General features: G+C 36.3%; 1 protein-coding gene across 2 annotated transcripts in view; it reads right to left on the bottom strand.

The window, feature by feature from the left end:
* Nucleotides 1-4507: 4507 nt before the first annotated feature.
* The window catches only part of LOC146000197 (uncharacterized), a 127100-nt gene continuing 114034 nt past the window's right edge, over nucleotides 4508-17573 (bottom strand). For both annotated transcript variants that reach the window (XM_083137573.1, XM_083137574.1), the window contains exons 8-11: nucleotides 16814-17079; nucleotides 13671-13821; nucleotides 12765-12905; nucleotides 4508-5892 (exon numbers count right to left, since the gene is read on the bottom strand). In XM_083137573.1, coding sequence (XP_082993699.1) covers nucleotides 5759-5892; nucleotides 12765-12905; nucleotides 13671-13821; nucleotides 16814-17079 — 692 coding nt within the window. In that variant the 3' untranslated portion in view covers nucleotides 4508-5758. The remainder of the gene's footprint in view (nucleotides 5893-12764; nucleotides 12906-13670; nucleotides 13822-16813; nucleotides 17080-17573) is intronic.

Raw genomic sequence — 17573 nt, 5'->3', positions numbered from 1 at the left:
CCTGAAAAATAAATAAGTGCTACCATGTTCTACATTTCTACTCGGAGAATCAGATGTGGATGTCAGCTTTCTTTTGTTTGCATTCTTCTAAATATGCTATTTTAAAAAACAATACCATGTATCCATAATAATGTGTAGAAAAAAAATCAAACTTATGGAAGGAGTGGCAAATTCAATTTTTACTATGCTTTACGTCTGACTCCACACATGATTAATTTTGATTTTTTATCCGTGCATTTCCTATGATATGAAGCTATTGAGTTTCATGCCCTTATCTAAGTCAAGTCATGCACATAGGTAAAATTATATTTGGCACGTATGTTGTTTATTTTTTCAACAGTGTTACGTTTGGTTACACATCTTTTGTCTTTTTGGGAAGTGTAATATTTATAGGAATACGAAACAAGAAGAGAAAAAAAAATCAGGCGAAACCAGTGCTGACTCATTAGCTTAGTTGGCTACAGCAATTGAAAAGTATGGCATAGACTCAGGTTTGAGTCCTCTAAGGGTCCTGGGTTTGAATCCTGCTCGGGCGTGGTTATTTGTGAATGTCCATTCATCATTTCATCACTCATCCCCATCTTTGCAAATTAGCCAAGAGGCACAAAACGCGAAGTAAAATAAACTAAATCAATAAATCAACCAGGTTTGAGTCCTGTTCAAGCCTGCATATTTTAGCTGAAATTTGTATGATTCCAGGTTATAATAAAGTTGCTAATTAAGAAACTCTGTGATGGAGGACTCGATTCTCATGAAAATGGTATATGCTCACATCTTGGGCACTTGCTCATTCTCGTTAATATGACCCACGATCTCCAATTGCTAACGCTGTCCACATCTGATATGCCAGTCTACATTTCAGTGTCATTCTACATCCATTGAAAGCCTAAAATAATAGATGAAATAACTAGGACTAAGCTGATACCGTACTGGTTCTCACCAACATTGATACCGATCCTTGAAAATTGTTATAATTAAAAGTTGTTCAAAATATTGATTAATGTTAATGTGCAAGTATTGCATTCCAATTACAAGCATCAGTTTCGCTTCAAAATATTAAAATATTACATGAGAATATTGAAATATCTCTTACATAATCACAGTTTTTCCACAACATTAATGCAAAATAAATTCAAACTTCGAATTTTGCATGATTTCCATGATGCAAATGTTACTTTCCGATACTGATACCGCTGGTATCGGCTCAGGCCTAGAAATAACAATAAATACACAAGGCATACGTAAGTACACATTATCAACAAATATACTCCCTCTCGCTCTCAATTCCATACATATGTTTTATCTTATCACACATAAAATACAGGCATTAGCATGAAAATGCAACACACTAGATTCATACCCCATAGTTGATTATTATTCAGTTCATACTTGACAGGCAAATCATATAATCCATAGTTCATAAAAATATAGTTCCTGACGAATATATTTATGCATTTACTTCTCTGTAGTTGCATGCAAGGAGTATTCAAAAAGTAAATTTAAGGTCAGTGGTATGCCAAGGATTTTCTAAGGAGGGTAGTGTGTCCCCGTGTTTGTCAGGGCCATATTTTGCTATATTTTCCATGATTTGACAAATTTTAACTTTTTGAACAATTAGATTTTAAAATATTAATCGAGACTGGATCTATAGTTTAAGGTGGCATTCAAACCACTTACCCTGTCTGGGAATTAAAACCAGGAACTCCTGATCGCAAGGGGACATACTCGTTATTAAAATTGAACCTTCAACACCAGCGAGTGAAGTTATCCCCAACTTTCCCTTTTAAAAATTAGTACCCTGTAGTCGAAGGCATACATGTCAAGTGGCAAACAGCCCATATACCCAGAGGTAGCAAGTAGAAGCAGATATGAAGGGGTGGGCATTTTATTGCTTCCACTACCCTTCCTTTTAAGAAGGTGTTCAGCACTGTGTGTATGTCGCTAAGGATTTGATAGTTATTCCTAACACCCTTTGTAGCAAAAAATTCAATATGCTAACCATGGCAGAAATTTATTTTATTTTAAAACAAACTAAACGTAACGTTTCAACCTTCTAGCAAGGTCTTCTTCAGACTGTACCAAATACAAATTTATGATTGAAACGTAACGTTTAGTTTATGTTTTAAAATAAAATAAATTTCTGCCTTGGTCAGCATATTGAGTTTTTGGTTATCGTGGAAACAAGGCGTAATGGTGTTACCCTTAGTAGGATTGGGTACAATAAAAATATATTTCACCACGTCTCATCAAAAAAAAAAAAAACTAAGGCCAGCCACACACCAGATCCGACACAACAGGATGAGTGGTTTTGTTGCTTAGCTAAAATGCCATTGCAGATTTCATCCATGAATGCAGTAGGTCAAGAACTGTCTTTTATAATTTGGGAAGCGGATTACAATGATGTATTATAACCGTTTACAGCAGAAGCAACGTGTATGCAGAATGAATATATCAATTTATCTGTTTTGAGTTGAATTTATACTGGGTGTTTCATAAATACTTGAGGGGTTACAAAAATTTATTTCAAGTAAAGTATTGAAGTTACGTAAATGAAACCAGTCCAGAACGAACGAGAAACTTTTTCTTTTCTTCTTCCGCCTACAAATGTTGAATGTGTCCACTACGAGTGACACAGTACTCATCGACATGATACTCTGCGTCTTTCCACACTTGCATCAATATTGGCCTGTCGATAGTATCTATCGCTGCGATGATACGCTCCCTTAAGGCTGGTATCTCATGCCTCATCGGTGAGACGAATACCCTGTCTTTGATGAAACCCCACAAAAAGAAGTCACACGGTGTAAGGTTCGGTGATCTTGGGGACCAAAATATTGCACAAAACACTGTGAGTGAAGTGGGTGATTTAAGTGTTGCCTAGCGACAGAGATGTGAACACTCAGCTTAACAAAACATACACTCATAAACTGTTTGTGTTCTTCGATTGTTCTGGACTGGTTTCATTAACGTAAGTCCAATAGCTTATTTGCAATAAACTTATGTAACCCCTCAAGTATTTATGAATCATCTGCTACTGCCCTTGCACTGTGGCGGAGGACCATGGATTTGCGCATGCACAGATCATTTTGTCACAAGCTGTTCCACGCAAGACCAAATTCCAGCGACATTTGTTGGAGTGAATGTTTAGTCCGGTGTGCAGCGGGCCATAAGAAGCTAATGTTAAACCTTCACCGAGACTGTTTGCGACAAGAGTGACTCGTCATATCTGGTGTGTGGCTGGCCCAAGACAAAGTCGTAACACATACCTTTATATTGATGGTAGGCCTAAGTTTTAGGTATACCTCAATCTTTCTTAAGAACGGGATATTATTACAAGACACAGTAATGTCACTATGACACCGATTTGATAATGGGATCAAGTTAGAAACCTTTTCACCATGTTTGGTAATTATCTCCACCCTCGAAGAAGGATCAATGTCAATCGAAAAATTTGGACCAAGCAATACAAAGGTATATGTTACTTTGTGTAAGTTGCTTTTGTATCATGCATATGTATCCCAATATTATTAAGCTTAATGCCAATAACGTATGGATTCAGCAATTTATATGCCCACAAGAAAGAAAGAAAAAAAAGGAAAAAATGAAGCAAATGCTGTAAAAAAAATTTACGAAGGCACCATACATGGTCACACATTCTTACTTTGTGAATACTCCTCACGAAAGCAGATCTTACCAATGTGTTGATATTACATAAATTAACTGCAATTTTATTTATAACTCTGCCAAAACTATTTGATATGATAGCAATAGCCACATGACTGCTCAAGTCTTTAGATTCTGTCGATTTCCATTTGTTCACTAGCTATCTCTTCAGACATGAAATCAAACTCGAATAAAAACTTTATAGCATTTATTCCTGAAACATAATTTTGAAATACCAATTTCATCCTGTTGTAGATTAGTGCTATTTGTTTGTGGTTATCATTTTCTGGTGTCCTTGCTCTACAGCTGTCAAAAACTCGTGTATAAAAGTTATTCCATTGTTCAGTGTTTAAAGAATTACATTTTTCTTGTACCTGCTAATGCTAAACAAGAGTAAATGGTTACCTTCATCTATCACAGAAAATGAAACAAGTCGTATCAAGAAAACTAAATCACTGATGCTCACATTACCAGAAATGAAAATAGTTCAGTCAAGGGGAAACTTTTTTTTAGAATATTCTGTTGTTTTGCATTCAGTAAAAAATGTTATAACCCGGTTACATTTCTTATAGATGATTCATAGAGAAGATCCGAGGCATAAACTCTGCTTATATATCAAACAATACCTACTTAACTGCAGGGGTGCAAATTACCTTTGGTTTAAAATTTATGTTGTGAACAAGAGTGAAAAACAGAATAGACCAACATTTGTGCTGTTCTGTTTACTCAATAGAGTGGAAATTTTTCTACACCACCCCAATAATGCAACTTGTCAAGTATTATACATATTCATAGCTGAATGGTTACATCCTTGCATTTGGTGCAAATGGTCTCAGGTTTGATCTTTTCTGCCATTTTTTGGCTAATTGTGGCGATGAGGATGAGGGATAATATGATGAAATTGACGAAGGGGCATTCATTCACAAAAACACCCATGGCCAGTCTGGAATTCAAACCATGGACTCCTGGTGCCATAGTGCACTGTGCTAACCACTACATCACAGAGATTGGCAACAATTATGAATATTTAACCAGACTTGTGTGTTCACTTAATTACTTACTCTAGCATTCTTAAATCTGAAGGTTTATGGCTGCAGCAACATAGGTCTGTCCCTATCCTGGGCAAGATCAATCCAATCTTTTCCATCCTTAACTGTTTCCTTTAGGTCCATTTCAACGTTATCCCTCCATCTTGTATGTGTGGATGAATAATTGATTGGAAGTAATATCAGCCGATAACGACATGCTGATCCAATATTTCTTGCCTTGCTGCAAAATATTGCCATCTTTTTACTATTGTCCTCGTAAATATGCACACTACATTGTTTTATTTTCTGAGGCAGTATCAGTGAGAGCCTTCTGAATATGAAAGTGTCAATTTAAATTTTAGCTAATGACCACTTGGCTCTGTTGTCACAGTATATTTTTTTTGCTTAACACTGTAAACCTTACTGTTGTTGAATGATATTGGATAAAATACTAATACAGTTATTAAAATAAGAGGTTATGCAGAATGGTTTAAAGCCATAATCTATTTTGTATATTGTTCTTTTGTATTATATAACAAAAAGTTCTAATTCCATAAACGAGAACTATCAAAGCTATTCAACATAAGACCATGAAGAATCCTCGGGTATAGTACATGCCGGGTGAGTTGTAAGGAATGGTTCAGTTAAATCACGAAGCTGGCAGCCAATAGTAACAGAGTAATAAAATGTATGTTATCAGACAATTCAAATAAGACGTACATATTATACACAGAAATATGGTCAAAAATTTAGAGTAAGGAAAAAAGATGTGGTGTTTAGAAGAAAGTTATTGGTTGGAGAAAGGAAGTAACTGAAATCTGTGACAGATATGGTTTTGTGAACGGAGCAGACTTGTATTCTGTAGGATTTTGTAGATGATTTCCAATGAGAATCATGAGTTATGAAAAACCAAGTATTATCATTCAGTTTTCAGGCCTGGTTACTTTCATGTAATTAAGATGGAAGATCCTCTCCCAGCACTTCTAGGTAATTCACACCCCTTTCACAACATTTGAGATATATTTTTTTTATTTCATGTCGGGTAACTCTCAAACTAGTATTTTTTTTTATAAGTACATTCCATTCACTAGGTAATCTGCATCATGGGCATATGGTGATCTTCCGCCTCTGCGCATTCTTCGTCTTACGACCCTTAGCCTGCAACCCACAATCACTGCCAACACTGCTGAGACACTTAAACCTGGAAATACATACAAAACAAGACTATCTGAGTGAATAATATTTTCAAAACAAAATGGAAGATCAATATATAAAATTTACTTTATATTTTTTTTCTTTAAGTTTAGTTTTTAAGGCCAATTTAAACACAGATAGATTAATTGGGACTGGATCTACAGTTTAAAGTGGAAACCAAACCACTTTGGGCCTCCACCATGTATTGAACCCAGTAGCCCCGTGAATACAAGGCAACTGTATTACCACCACACTATTCCATCATGAAGGTCCATATGTGACTAAGCCAAGCGTCAAGTCAACTTTGCAGCAAGTTTTCGCATATGTAGATCCAAACGTGCACGCAGAATATAGTTCCACTGAGGCAGGTTTTATTCCGACACAACTGCATACTTGCAAGAAAACAGTTATTTAATTTGTAAAATACGACAAAATAATACATCCATTAGCAGGTATGTACTTGATCAGTTGCAATAACTGTGCAAACGAACTAGGATCCGCAGATTCGCCAACTGGAGTTTGTATTGCGCTGAAGATTGAGAGCAAGTCGAGCAAGACTGAATACATTGCAGAGCGCGTGGAATCTGTGATACCAGTGTTGCACATCCCACTATTTTAACCCTATGTTTATTGTGATGTGATGGATTAATAATGATGCTATACAGCAGCAAGAATGGCTGAATCGAGGTCTCCTGTTCAGCATGCAGTTTTGCCAGAGTGTTATTTTGGGCTTCATCCGAAGGAAAAAGCTCTTCAAATCAAGCAAATTGTTTTAAATGCATAATCCTTCTTATGACAACATGATCAAAGTAAAACGGGGCATGAGGTGATTTGCCGTCAATGTGCGCACGAAATGTATCACGGGTGCTGAATGCTTTGCGGTTTAAGTTTAGGAAGAGGACACAATTGTTGTTTGACGATAAAAGAATTTCCGCTGTATTAAAGATATCGGATATCGCCGTGATAAGAAACATGTTTATTATTTGGACGAGATGTGCTTTAACTTGGTGGGGGGAGGGGCAGGGGGCGTACATTGAATCAAACATTGAAGGACACCACCATACAAAACCACCGCCAGGGCTGAAGAAACTGACGAGAAAAGAAGAGAGGAAAGGGGAGGCTTATTGTTTCACCCAATGGCGGCAATGAAGTCTTTGTTGACGGTGCATATTTACTGTTCCGTGCAAAGAAAGGGTGATTATCAGCAAGAAATGGACAGACCAAGATTTGAATCCTGGTTTAGTGAAGTGATTCATAAATTGAAACAGAGTAATAGCAGCAGACAATGCACCTGATTGTCACCAATAACAAATCATGCTTTTTTTGCTAGTATAACTTGAAGTGCGTGTGTCTTACAGTAACGGATGTATTGCAAATGAAGCAACCAAGTTTTTCATAAATGTATTTCTTTCTAAACCAAAAACAATAATTTGTCATTAAATTCAATATGGGCCTATCGTTGTTTACTTTTATCTTTGTGTATTTTTATTTTTGCGTGCTCGAAATATACACACATGCTCTCATGTTTAGAAGTTATTTCGCATTTATATTAAGTAATGACACATTTATTAAATAATCTATGCGCAGAAAGCACTTCTAAGATTTTATGTTTCAGGAGACATAAAGAAGCAAAAATACATTCCGCTTGACATGCATGCAGGTTTTGATGTGTTGTGCGGTTGGCAATACTGTGGATTTTCTCAGTGTCTACGATGTAAGCAGCTCAGTGGTTGAGGCAAGACTGGCATTGAAGATTGTGAGCTCAGTTCTTGCACAGATTGATACATAAAACCTGTTGCAAACTTAGCTTGACGCTTGGCTTACATGACTTTTCTAATTGATCCAGCAGATGGATGATTATTCAGCACAACTGTTTTCATTGATTTTTTACATTTCATGCAGTTAATGTACTGAAATGCATAGTTATTGTATTTGGTTATTAACTTTCACGTACCTGTTTAAAAAAAAAAAAAGGGAGAGATATTAGTCATTAAGTTTGTGTCATGTGACAACTTGCACAAAACTAACCATTTATTATTTGTCAACTTGAAAGGCCATGAAACATTACGTTTTGCTAACTGGGTCTTACATTTCATAATCAATTTTTTGATGTAATGCATATTTACTTTGGTTATCCTGTTGTAATACTACCTAACAGAACTTCATTTATGTTATTAATAATAAAAATAACAAGCTTTGTGTTTTTTGTAATGTGCTGTTTTCTGGGTAGTTAGTGATTGAAAGCAAGTACCCTGAGAATAAGAGGAAATTTATTCAAAATTATGCTCACTTAGAGATAAAAAAAATTTCAATAGATGTCAATAATATTTGGGCACTTATTTTCAGGGAAGCAGACTAATAATGTTCGCATGAACACCCATACATGTATTTTAAATTATGTGTACACTAAATGCACACATGTATTTCTTTGAAAAAATAGAATTAAAAAATGTAATGGAAATAAATTGCAAAATAATAATAAATATTCATACACATTACCAGTTCAACAAGAAACAATACCAAAATAATACACCCCGTGCTGGGTATATGAACTTAAATACTGTATAAAGTCTTTGATTGATGTTTGAGTATATACACACAAGTTACTTTAACATAACATAACTACTTTCAAGTTTGATAAGTTTTTTAGATATTTGGTAACACTGACACTTTTGTTCTTTATCAAAGGAGATGTACAGAATTGCTGTGCATAGAATAATTGCTAACATAAAATAGAAAAACACTTAAGAGGCTGTTGGTCTTTCTACCCTCCAGTTCCGCACTCTGCTGTGTGAACAAATATGGATAGTGTAACATCTACAGCAACAGGGAGATAAATGCTAAAAGCACCAAATCTGACCTGCCTAACCTACTAAAGTATGCATCTAATAGCAGAAAGAAACATGTAAATAGGTTAGGCAGGTTAAGCTTTGAGATGCTTATATGAGTAGGTAAGGCAGGTCAGCCTTGGTTCTGCTAGCATACTTCATGTCTCCATGGGTGTAATTTGGGGGATGCACCAGAATCGAACTTGAGGCTTAACTTTGGGAGGGAGCCAGAATCGAAAGTCTTGAATCCCATAAAAAATAGCATCCACGATTATTTCTAAACTGTTACATGTGCGAAATCGCAAATATTACTCTCTATTACATTGCTTCTTAGGTCCGAGTAGGTTAATGAAAGCAGTCATATATATTTTAAATTTTTTGAAAAATTTTGGACAGGGCAAGTGCCCTCCTTGCCCCCACCAAGATATGAGTGTTGTCGCAATGCAAACTTTTTACATTCTACACCAGATAGCAGCATGTATACAAAGGTGGTCTGCCATTTTCGTTACATAGTTGCCAACCGCAGAGAAAAGTCGCTAAACCTGGCAATTTTAAATTCCACTTAGAACTGATATTAAGAAAACAACTTTTCTTGTAAAATTATATGTTCTTTGAAACCTAGTCTGCAGACGTTATATAATACCTTTCCAGGTTTGATTTGCACCTGTGCATCTCTGGTGTAAGTGCTTGACAGTTTTTTTAAACCTATTTATAGGATTTTTAACTTACATATATTTTTTAAAAAATCCATAGATAATCTGGAATTATATTTGCATTTTGAGTCAGAATATCATATTTTTAAAATTACATTTTGCAAGTTCCTCACCGGCAAATTTGACTGCATTTTTTTTTAGCGGATATTGAAGATTCAACAACTTCCGTGTTTCAATGGATTGCAACACTGCAGGCTGAAAGTTATTTTTGGTTTCATTTGGTCATGGTCATGGTCAAGGTCAAAGTTAAATGGCTTGGCGCTCAAGTTTTGAAGCGGATGAATTTTATGTTCATCGTGGACTCGCGTGTATATATTTTACTGAATAATCAAACTATCTCATTTCTAGTGTTGCTTTTTAAACTACCACATAGAGTTTTTCTACACTGTGAATGCTGTTTCGAGTTTCCAAAATTCCATTTTCGCGACTAACTCAAATAAAGAATATGGATCTCAACAGCGTAATTTCAACATTGTACAAGAGTTAAGAAGTACTCAAAAATAACATTTAAGAATGATTGGTACACCAAATATAAATTATTATGTGGATGCAAGGTTCTGAATGATTGATTGATTTGCTTTATTTTACTTCGCTTTTTGTGAGACTTTTGGCGCTCTTGTTTTTCCGTGATTTTTGTCTGGAGGTAACAACAAGGATTGGTGACAATGCATGTAAAAACACAGGTGAATGACCATTGTCACTGATGACAGAGTTTTTCAAAACATGACTCGTCGGGAAAACAAGCACAGCATGCTACGAAGCCAGGCATCCCGGGTTCGATTCTTGGCATGGACGTTCTTTGTGAGTGTCCGTTCATCATTTTCATCATATCCATTCTCACATATAACATACTAAAATCGAGGGTAAAAAACATGCATGTGTATGAATTATTTTTAGATTTCACTAAAGCATTTGATTTAATACAGCATGACAATTTAGATAAAGTGGACCAGGAATCGGAGGTTTAGCAAAGAACTTGTTTGCTTCCTATTTAAAAGACAGGTGTCAGTACGTGGATATTAACATAATTCTCAAAACAGGATTGCCACAAGGTTCAAGTTTTGGACCAGTTTTATTTTTACTTTACATAAATGATCTACCAGAAACTTTATCCAAGTCTCAAACAATACTTTTTGCTGATGATACAAATATCATAATAAAAAGCATGGAATATGAGCAACCTCAAAAGAACTCAGTTTCAACAACTGCACAATTGGATACCTGGCTAAAAAATAATAAGCTCTTCCTGAATGTTAATAGAACAGTTCTAATGAATTTCAATCCAGTAAAACAAACAAACAACTTAAATGTACTTATTAACAATGAAGGCATCAAAGAATACAATGCAGTAAAATTTTTAGGTCCATGGATATATACAAACCTGTCTTAGGACATGCATATTACTAATTTAACTCAAAAGTTAAGCAGGCTCTGCTATATGATGAGAATTGTAAGAAATGTTTTATTTTAAAATTATTTAAGGACAGTGTATTTTGGACAAATTCAACCTGCACTCACATACCGTATGTTGTCTCTTTCTGGGGCAGTTCACCCAAAATGCATTAAGTTTTTATTTGGCAAAAACGGATATTAAAAAAATGAAGCTCAACAAAACAAATTTTCAGTCAATTTCAAATATTACATCTTCCATGTGTGTTCGATCCCCGGCAGGGGAGAACCGGTACTTTTTCAACCTGTTCAAGCGGCTCCGGCACCCACCCAGCGTCCTATAAAGTGGCTACCTGGAGTAAACTCTGGGGGTGTAAAGGCACCCAGGGGCATGGTGCTGATCACATCACACCCAGCTTTGCCGAGATCAAGAAAGTGTGGAGCCCTAACCCCACACCCCCTATACGCCTTCATGGCGTAGTGCAAAGCACAGGGGTGCACTTTTTTTTATGTGTGTACATACTAGAAACATTGTGCTTTATTCATAGAAATTCTGAAATGTTCTAAAAATATATGGATATACTCAATTAATTACAGCACTCGTATGCATAACTCCCTCCACCTTTCAACTGTCCGCACAACCAAAACAAAATGATCTAGTGTTGCAAGGTGTAAACCTATTTAAGAAGTTGCCAGAGGAATTCAAGAATCACAAACCAACTAAATTTGAAATGAAAGTAAAGATCTTGCTAATGAAACATTTGTTTTATCTCACAGAAGATTACTTACATCACATTTTCCATTAATGGACATCACCTTTAAAACTTTTTTATCCTTCTTTTTAGTATTACATTACTTTGTAACTTTCCCTAATAATTATTGTTTTTACATTTCTCTATGCAATTGTTCTAGTATTTTAATAGATATAAGCAGTGCTCGAAAAATCTTCATCAGAGCTAGACGCCAGCTCTGAAATTCAGGCGCCAGGAAACCACCTACTGGCAATTGTGCATACTATAAGAAGATCACCGTATTCAAAACATTGCTAAATCATGTGAGAGAGCAGAAAATTAGGGGTTGGGGGACAAAGAGTAAGGAATAGTTACTGATTCTATGAAATGTTCACAACATTGATAAAAAAAATCTTAAGACCATTAAGCTTTGTTTCCATGACATGAAAAACTCAATATGCTCACCAAGGCAGAAATAAAATAAAATAAATTTCTGCCTTGGTCAGCATATTTAGTTTTTCAAAAAAATCATTTGCTAACTTACGCTGTACTGCAATTTCAACTTAGAATCTTCAACATTTCGTACATGCAAAGTTAAAAGAACGGCAATATTCTAGCAAAAGATCACAGTCGCCAGGCAAAAATTGTTAGTCGCCATGGCGACATGTCGACTGGGATTTCTCGAGCCCTGGATATAAGTATGGTGTTAATTCCTTTGTATTCAAAATTAGACATTAATTAAATTGACATATCCCACATCATAGAGCAATTGTACTTGTATGATTAAGTGGATGGAAATAAGTCAAATCAATTGCCAGAAAAACATTAAAGCAATGTTCTGTACTTAACAATAGTAGGGAACGATGCACATTCTTTCAATGTCGAGTATAGTTGGTTAGCGTGGAGTCCATGTAATAAAAAGGGTGCTCGAGAAAGTTGAAAATTTGGGTGTGTTGGGAGAATTGTTTTTTTGTTTTTTTTTTAGCTCGTGGAGATGCATTATAAGCATGTAATAAGCGATTTTATGTGGTATGATTTATGACGTCTTGTACAATTTAAATTATAGCGTGATTCTTTGGTAAATTGTTTGAAAATTAAATGAACTTTTATTGGAAGATGTATTTACAAATTTGATTGTGACCAATGGAATGTATACTGCACGTGACTCCAATGCTTATTTTTAGATAGTTACATATAGACTTTAATGACCACACTAACCTAGAACTAGAGCAAGAATGGCGCCACCTGGTTTTGCAGTTTGGCCTTCCACTTCGCTCAGACTCACAGTGTCTCGGTTGGCTTCAAGGGAAGACACTTTCATATGGTGAGGGGCTGGATTCATATGTTTTCTGACTGACGCTTTCATGAAAAGAGAAGATAAATACATTAACTAGTATTCAAATTTCAGCTTGCTAAAACAATTTATAAATGTGGCAAATACAACTCTCAAAATGTTTTTACAAATACATTACTAGCTTTTAACCAATCTCCATTGTAGACTTGTTCACATAAAATTTACATAAAGATTTCACACTAAATACGGGTAATCAAATGTCATTGGTTAGGATCCAGTATTTTGTAGTTGTGTAGACCAGGTGAACGAGAACAAGTCTCTTTGCAAGTAGTGATGTGAGACAGCTCCGTCAATGAACAGTGAGAGAAACGGGATTGTGTAATGGGCGACGGGAGTTACCCGATTACCTATGCAGTGTTGCAAACTTTTGAAAAGGATAATACTGAACACACATGGCAAACGGACCGTATTTTTGTCTTCAGGTCCATACAATTGGTTTAAGAATTTCTTAGGGAAATATTAGGGATAAAACTGCAAGAGCAAATTTTGACGAGCCGTGCATTTAGCGTATAGACTACGGTCAGGACCATGTGGTTGGCAATGCTGCACTTTCACCACTCAATTTTCCTCCTCCTTTTCTGCCGATATGCATGGCCCTGCTCTACAGCTAGCTGGGACAGGGAATAGTTTTCTATGACCAGGGTACACTATTCATTCGTAGCTTCCCAATTTCGAAAGTTCATGAGAAAATTTGGACTTCGGTATCCAGATACATGTTGAAGCTAATATTTTCACAGTATATAATGTTATGTACTTTACTTATGCAGTACCTTGAGCAGTTGCTGTCTCTGTTGTTGATGAAATGGGCACTTCTTCCTTTTTAACATGTGATTCTTCAACCTTCTCAGCTTGCTCCTTCTTCACTGAAGCTTTTGTTTCCTCCTTCTCTGCCTTGTGATGTTGCGACTTGTGATGGTGCGGCTGAAATACAGAAAATATCAGTGGCATGCCATGGAAAGTGGTCCTATTCCATGTAATTAACAAAATTAATCAATCTGAAAATTATTATTGTCGTTAATTGCATTAAGGTTTAAATGTTTGCAGATGCATCTGATTTGCATGTTACACCAACAAAAAGTATTGGCATCTGTAGCCTATACAGTTCACAGACAAAGAAGTCAAATTTTGCTACAGTTTCAAATGTATTTTCATTAGCTTTCATGCATTCAGGCTATGTCATCATATTCAAGTTTTTTCATTCATTATCAGACACTGCAAAGTACTTTGTGATTTTATGAAATCAATTCTTTGTGAATATTTTCATCCAATTGCATGTCTAGAACCATATACATTTTAAGATAGTGCATTTACTCACTTTATTATAATTAAAGAAAAAATATATAATAAACACTTACGTGAGTGAGTATCGTTGTAAATACAATCTTGTAAATGAAGTTTTGCAGAGCTATGATGTAAGAGCCTTGACATAGTATGGGAACATGGCTCCTTTAGAAGTATTGTCAAGTCCTTATGGCTTTTTTAACAGTTAAGTAATTTTACGTCTTTTAATCCAAAACCCTTTAACCCAATCCTGGATTTGTCCACCTGACAAAGTATTTTATGTGCTGATAAAAAAGAAACCTGAAGAAGCGGAGCGTAGCTCTGCGAAACGTCGTTTACAAGATTGTATTTACAACGATACTCACGTAAGTGTTTATTATATATTTTTTCTATAACTAGAAAAGTAAAAAAAGTAAAGTGTTACCCTGTGCTTAGCACCATGCCATGAAGGCGTATAGGGGGTGTGGGGGTAACGCCCCACACTTTCTTGATCCGGTCGTGAGTGGGGGTGATGTGATGAGCACCATGCCCCTGACCACCTTTACCCCCCAGGTTTCCCCAGGTACCCATGTTATTCGATGCTGGGTGGGCGCCGGGGCCGCTTCCATCGTTAGAAAAGTTCCCAGATTTGAACCGGCCGGGGATCGAACCCGGGACCTACATGGTAGTCAGATGCGTTACCGACTGAGCCACCGCGGCCACTCTATAACTAGAACCATACATTTTATGTGTGAATGTAAAACTGAAATGCTCCGTCATTCCACTTAAGTTCAACCAGACCATGGAACCTACGATCTCAGATTTTGATGAAACTTGGCACATATATTCCTTCCATGGTGGTGAGACATGGCATTTTTTCTCTAACTTTCCTGGTTTCAATTCATAGCTCCTCAAACTTTTAGCGGTTCCTCTTTTCTTCCATTCCCAAAGCCTCCAGTGTAAACTACACTAACTTAGAAAAAAAATTCTATCTCCCTTATGAATTATTCAATCTTTTTGAAATTTTACAAAAATGTTAACCAAGCACTAAGGATTTCAGAAAAAAAATATGACAGCATATCACATTCATATTTTAGTACACCTATAAATTAATAAACTATTATTAATTTTATCTATTATCTAATTATTTTCGGCTAAAAATATGGTTTACTAAAGTTTTAATTGTTATTCTAAGGGAAAGGTGCATCATGAACACAATAAATGTTAAGGTGAACTTGGATTATGATCTAACTTACCCAAAAATAAAATTGATGGTTTTTCAATCCTTCTGAAATTTTTCAAAATGGGTACTGGATCTTATATTTTTCAAATTAACTCAAAATCTAAGAATCTTACTTCAAAATATCGTTCAAGCACCAGAAGGTGGAGCAGGGGAAAGGTGGTTGGGCATGCCTCTCCTCTGTAAAATGTATGTCAACCTAAAAGTATATATTTCACACAAATATTCTTTCAGTCACGGTCATTTTTGTTTAGTATTGAAAGAATCTTGGAGGAACACTTTTAGGGTGTGACACCCTATTATGATATGCCTTCTTCCCCCCTGGAAAAAATCCTGCATAGTCCATAATTGTTTTCATTTTATTGGTTCTGATTATTTGATTAAAAGCATACCCTTATAATTTCTTATATTAGTTTATTAACATTGATAAAGGCACATTTTAAGTATTCCTTTTAACGTTTTTCCAATTTTATTTATGAAAATGATTTTTCATGATACTTTTTTTCAATCCTCTTATCATTTTACAAACATTTGCACATCCACATGAAGTATTCGTCCAAATATTATGTGTATTGTGTTACAAACAGTATTTGTTTCTTTTTAGTGTTTTGTGTATAACTCTGTATGCTTGGGTTTCTTCCATGGTTCTGTGTAGTTTAAAAGAGCCAATAAGATTTGAACTTTCAACCCTCCCCCATGCGACGCGGGAGGAAGTATAAATATGGCCTCTCACAGAGGACAGAGAGTGTTTATGAACCGGATAGCAGAAGGGAGAGTTCTCTTCAGTCTCCAGTGGCCTTCCATGAGAAAGAGCATCCTGAGACGGTTCCGCCGATGCTTAGCTTCTACTTGGCAGTTCTGCCGTGGGGCTCAAGTTAGAGGAATGTAAATAATGTAAATTATAGAATTATTGGAAGAATCCGAGCCTTGTTTGTTGAATTGTAAATAAATGTATAAAGCCCATTTCTGCAAGTTTTCAGCCATCACCCTGCAACATTAATTCAGTAAGTTCTTGCCTGTGATTGATTCTTTGGTTTCGAGCGCTCTGGTGAGGAACGGGATGGGAAACCAGGGCTACGAGCCTATTTAGTTGTTTATTTGGGGTTTTCCCGCCAGAAGCGGCCCGGTAAGGGTGGAGTGTTGCGGAACAATTGATAGGTATACATTATCTCTTTTGAGTAAATAACATAGAACAAGTGGATTAGCATTTAATAAAATATTGTCACTTTTCTGCCATGGTATTCATCATTAGATGAAATTGATGAATAGACACTTGCAAAGAAACTCCCATGTCCAGAACTTACAGTACATTTCAGCCGCTAATAATATTAAGCATAGTATATGTCAGGGAAAGGCGATTACTCCAGTCACCCTCCCCAGATATCTGCACATGGACCGACCGTTATGACTAACCTTGTTCTGAAGATCAACATTTTTCTCGTGCATTTCTGCCTTGAATGCAGGGTCATGTTCCAATGCATGGTGCAACTCATGCAAAGGAATCCTTCCCCCACTGTGGTATCCCTCCTCCTGGCTGTGGTCGTCGTAATAATAGTCGGACGTTCCCTGTGAGATGTAAGGTCCATGCTGTTGTTCCGAGGGAACGTCTGGGTCGGAGGGTAGCTGCATCCTCATGCCATGGTATGCTGTATCAGCCATTTTTCCAGGGTGGCCAAGGTCTGCAAATACATTTAGAGTGAAATGTGAAGGCCTGGAAAAATCCTGCAGAGTCACGCTTGTCTATTTCTTCAGCTACCTGTACTATCCATGGATAGTGCAAATTCATGAACAAGCTTCAGTCTCTGCAGAGCAGGCCCGTACCCAAGGGGGGCATGCCCCCCCCCCCCCTTGAGACATGAGAAATTTTAATTTGAACTTATAAAAACCTACAAAAATCACGTTGATCGTTTTTCAAATTTTGCATGAATTTCAGTTTTGTCCTTGCACAAATGAATAGGTTGTTTCTGGACAGAGGCAGGCTCTAGAAGTCTGCAGTCTGCAATATTGAGCTATTTTAATTCTATAACCATTCATGCAAGGCTATCAGATGTTCCGATTTAGTCGGGATAGTTCATTCCTTTTAATCCATGTCCCGACTTTTTTGTCTGCTCGGACACTACTTCCTATAAGGGAAGAAAGACTCTTGCGCCACTACAGACATTGTACTGGTTAT

The sequence above is a fragment of the Lepisma saccharinum genome, chromosome 16 (assembly GCF_977018435.1).
Source record: "Lepisma saccharinum chromosome 16, izLepSacc3.1, whole genome shotgun sequence".
NCBI classification, from domain to species: Eukaryota; Metazoa; Arthropoda; class Insecta; order Zygentoma; family Lepismatidae; genus Lepisma; species Lepisma saccharinum.
The sequence above is the reverse complement of the archived record's forward strand: the minus strand, read 5'-3'. Positions and strand labels throughout refer to the sequence as shown.